The following is a 3,998-nucleotide window of genomic DNA, read 5'->3' on the forward strand; positions in this document are numbered from 1 at the left end:
CAATTCAAGCTATGCTACTGCAACTCAAAAGCTTTGGCTCTTTCCAAAAGGAAAAAAACATAACTGGGAAGATAAATCTTGCCCTTTCTAGCTTTCAAACAAAGGAATTAGAGAATCTAGGGGAGAAGAGGGATGAGAACAGAGGGGATGGAGCAGTAGATAATCTAGCCTTAATAAGCATAAACTGTAATTCAAGGAACACATGCATACTGGTTTTTATGTTCTGGTATGCTTGCAGTATTTTTTAATTTATTAATCTAGTTTTCATTTTCTAGTCCTCAATATTTTAGGGAGTTAAGGATATGACCTATATCTCTACAAGAGTTATCAGCTGGAGTTTATTCATTTATTTAAAAAGTTAAATGTTCCATTTAATCATGGTAATCTCAGCCTGAAAGTATCTCCATTTGTGGTGGGAGTGAGGGAAGTTACTAAGGGAATTTTAAATTAATTATACTACTGGGACGACCTATGTTCTCGTAGAAAGTATAAAGCCTTTGCAATCAGAACAGGTGTGATGTTTCAAAGTATAAAGCCACATGCTCAAATTTTGGTGCAATGAATACATTAAACCTTAGAAATGGCAGGCAGACTAATCAAACCTGTACAGGCTTGGTGACTGTCAGATCAAGCATGATAAAATCTTTACTTAAGTCCCTTAAGTTTTAAAAACATTTTTTGTGCGTGTATATGTATGTATGTGGATCTCCATGTTGAAGTCAGAGGGCAATTTATGGGAGTCAGATCTCTTTTTCCTGGTTCTGAAGTTCAAGCTCAGGTAGTCAGTCTTGGTGGCAAGGACATTTAGTGGCCGAACCATCTCTCTGACCTTGAAATCCCATTTAAGGTTGTTCTACTCTCTTGATATAAGCCCTGTGTTAGAAATAACCAAATTATCTTGAGAGTAAATGCTAGTAAGTCTTAAAAAAATTTTTTTGTATGCAAATGCACCACATGCATGCAATGCCTGTGGAGGACAGATGGCAAAATTGGATCCCCTAGAACTATAGTTAGTAGATTGTTAGCAGCCTTGTGGGTGCTGGGAGCCAAACCCTGGTCCACTGAAGAGTAACCAGTGCTCTTAACTATTGAGTCATCTCTCCAGCCTCCAAAAACTTTCTCTGAAGCAAAGCTGCAGGACAGTTTTTTAAAAAGTTAAAATATTTTGAGGCCTCTTGTGGTGGTACATGCTTTAATCCCAGTCTAACAGGCAGGCAGATCTGTGAGATGGAGGCTAGCCTGAAGCATGGTCTGCTTGGTGAGTTACAGGCCAACTGGGGCTACAGGGAGACCCTGTGTCAAAAGAAAAAAATGCAACTACTGATTAGTAGTGGCAGCTGAACTGTAGTTTAGAGACAGAGGCTCAAATTATAAACTGAAATTTCTCTTCAGATGATTTTGTAGTTTAATTTCAAGAACTTAAAAAAATTATAGCACAAAAGTATGGAACTTATTTAGCTTTTGTTAGGTAAACTCCATTTTCTTAGTCTATGTAGCCTCTAGGTGGAGTATACGGTAATGGCACCTTTTGAAAAGATTCCTTTGCAGCTTTGAAATGACTCAGCTTAAAATACTTTAAAATAATGGTGCCCCAATTGTGAAGTGTACCAGAAGTTGGTGTGCTTTTGACATCAGCAATGTGATTGTTCGAGAAGGATCTCGGTTAAAAATGGAACAAAGTTTGTCTTCTATGAATGGCTGGTTCCGAACCATCCAGTGTGGTGGCCCTGTTACAACATCCTCAATCATGTCTTCCTGGTACAGAGCTCCCTCCTAAAATGGAAGCCATCACTTGAGAAATACCTGTAATACGAAAACCTTCTAATGCCTAAACCTCTGCTATGGAGTTGAACTGGAATGATTCATGGGTTTTCTTATATTTGCTCATCTATATAGAAATTAGCACTTAAAAATAAATTAAAAAAACAATAAAAAACACTGTTGGATTTGGAAAATGGGCCTGATGGTAGAAATGCTTTTAGGAGCACCATGGCAGAGTATCCAAATGGAGTTTAAACTTCTATTATCAGTAGCCTATTTGGAGATTACGAATAAATTACTGATTTTAATAAATGAGTGATCCTTCAAACATGCCCCACATGTAAAATTTATGTGCATGTATTTTACATATGTATTAAAACAACATCAAGAGCCGGGCATGGTAGCGCACGCCTTTGATCCCAGCACTAGGGAGGCAGAGACAGGTGGATCTCCGAGTTCAAAAAAAAAAAGGGCACATATTGAAGTGCTGGTTGTGGTTGGCTAAAGGACTGTGACTACATTTTTTACAACTTTTAAAAAGTTTACTGTAATAGGCATATAGTGGTCTTATAATTAAAATTAACATCTTACAAAATATATTTCAGAAATTAAAAACAGATTTTCAAATGAAAAAATATTGCCTTACATATCGTAATTAGCCTAATACTTTTAGTTCATTTTATTAAAATACTTCCAAGTTCCAAGATGTCTCCCTATTTAACTAAAACTAATACTAATGAAGTTAAACTTTTTCCCCTCTAAAATTTTGAAAATGAAGCACTGAACTTTAATAAAATAGTAAGAAAAGCCAAGGATAAGAAATTGTCACGTTTTCACTAGAATTCTGTATTACTGCACTATTTCTCATTTTGAAGACCCTAAAACGTATTTGAGAAAGACAGTCGTAAAAACTGTTGCACTAACATTAGGACTTGGCTTTTTATTTCCTAGCCCAGGTTCGTATTTCCTCCTCTTGGACAGACTTATTTTAACTGGATGTCTGAATAAAGTCTTTCAGACCTCTTAGAAGCCTAAGGTCCAGTCCTGGGAAAGGTTTAAATGCCCTGCATCTGCTCTAGCGTGAGATGAACTTCCTAGCTCAACAGTCTCTTCTGGGCAGATTTCCGCCACAGGGAAAGGCGTCCACGCCGGTTGGAGGCTGCGCGCAGCATCCCGGGCGCCAGCATCCCGGCGCGGCGCCGATCCGGGGGACCGCGGGGAGGACGGCAGCCCCGGGGTAGCCGGGCGCCGAGGGGCCGAGCCTGCGCCCGCCGCCCGCGCTGGTTGGTCGAGGCAGGCGAGAGCGGCGCGAGGACAGCCTCGCTCTCCTCACCGGGCCGCTGGGCTGCCGAGGCCGCACGACCCCCTCGCGTGCCGCGCGAGCCGCGGCCGCCGAGCGCCTCCCGCCGCAGACAAAGCTGACAACATGGCTCCCTCCGCCCAGCAAGTTGCTCCAAGTTGCGCGGCGCCGGCGTCCCTCAACTTCAAGTTTCCCTCGCACTGACGCCCGCCCGCGGCCCACCCCGCACGAGGCCCGGCCGGGAAACTTTAACGTCCGCCGCCGCAACTGACAGCCCGGCGCCACTCACCTTCAGACAGGTCCTCGATGCACTCGAAGGTGATCTCAAACTGGAACGGGTTGTAGAAAGGCGACGGGTTATCCAGCACCACTACATTGTTCACCTGAACCTTTGCCATATTTTGAAGAAAACACAAACAATGGGGCCGGGGCTGGCGGCAGCAGAGTCCAGCGCGCGGCCGCTGGAGAGCGCAGACCCCTGCCCCGGTGCGGCCCGACGTTGTGCAGCGGCGACTTGAGAAACTTTTTTTTTCCCCTTTTTATTTACACGGCGGCACTCCTCAGTGTTTTGCAGCTTTCCTATTTCACTAAACTACAGCCCATTCTGCTCCGATAACTAGCAGCGTTGCCCGCGATTGGCTGCCCAGAGCTCTGACCCTCCTCCTCCAGCGAGGGCCTCGGTGGCGAGCAAGAGGGGCTCCCGCTCGGGGAAGGGACTCAGAAACTTTAACTGCGGCTCCACCTGCTGGTGTGGACCAGGACAAAGGCGCAGAACAAAGTGAGTGGAATAGGGGCTGGGAGGCCCGCGCGGAGGCCGCCGCCAGCGGGGGGAGGGGCGGCGCAGGCCACGCCCCCTCCCGGCGGGCCCGCGCCTCACGTCGGGCGTGGCCGCGGCTGGGACGAAGGAGGCGTGGTCGTGGCGGGGGGGGGGGCCGGG

At 45.6% G+C, this 3,998-nt stretch overlaps 2 protein-coding genes across 3 annotated transcripts in view; one reads left to right on the forward strand and one right to left on the reverse strand.

Annotated features, from left to right (window-relative positions):
* The window catches only part of Asf1a (anti-silencing function 1A histone chaperone), a 12,335-nt gene extending 8,443 nt beyond the window's left edge, over positions 1–3,892 (reverse strand). Inside the window, exon 1 of the mRNA XM_008835778.3 lies at positions 3,351–3,892. Within this exon, the coding sequence (XP_008834000.1) occupies positions 3,351–3,459 (109 nt within the window). The 5' untranslated portion in view covers positions 3,460–3,892. The remainder of the gene's footprint in view (positions 1–3,350) is intronic.
* Mcm9 (minichromosome maintenance 9 homologous recombination repair factor) overlaps positions 1–3,998 on the forward strand; it is an 89,398-nt gene that overhangs the window by 32,758 nt on the left and 52,642 nt on the right. The window lies entirely within an intron of this gene.

Source organism: Nannospalax galili, unplaced genomic scaffold, assembly GCF_000622305.1.
Source record: "Nannospalax galili isolate Female #2095 unplaced genomic scaffold, S.galili_v1.0 scaffold417, whole genome shotgun sequence".
Classification (NCBI taxonomy): Eukaryota; Metazoa; Chordata; class Mammalia; order Rodentia; family Spalacidae; genus Nannospalax; species Nannospalax galili.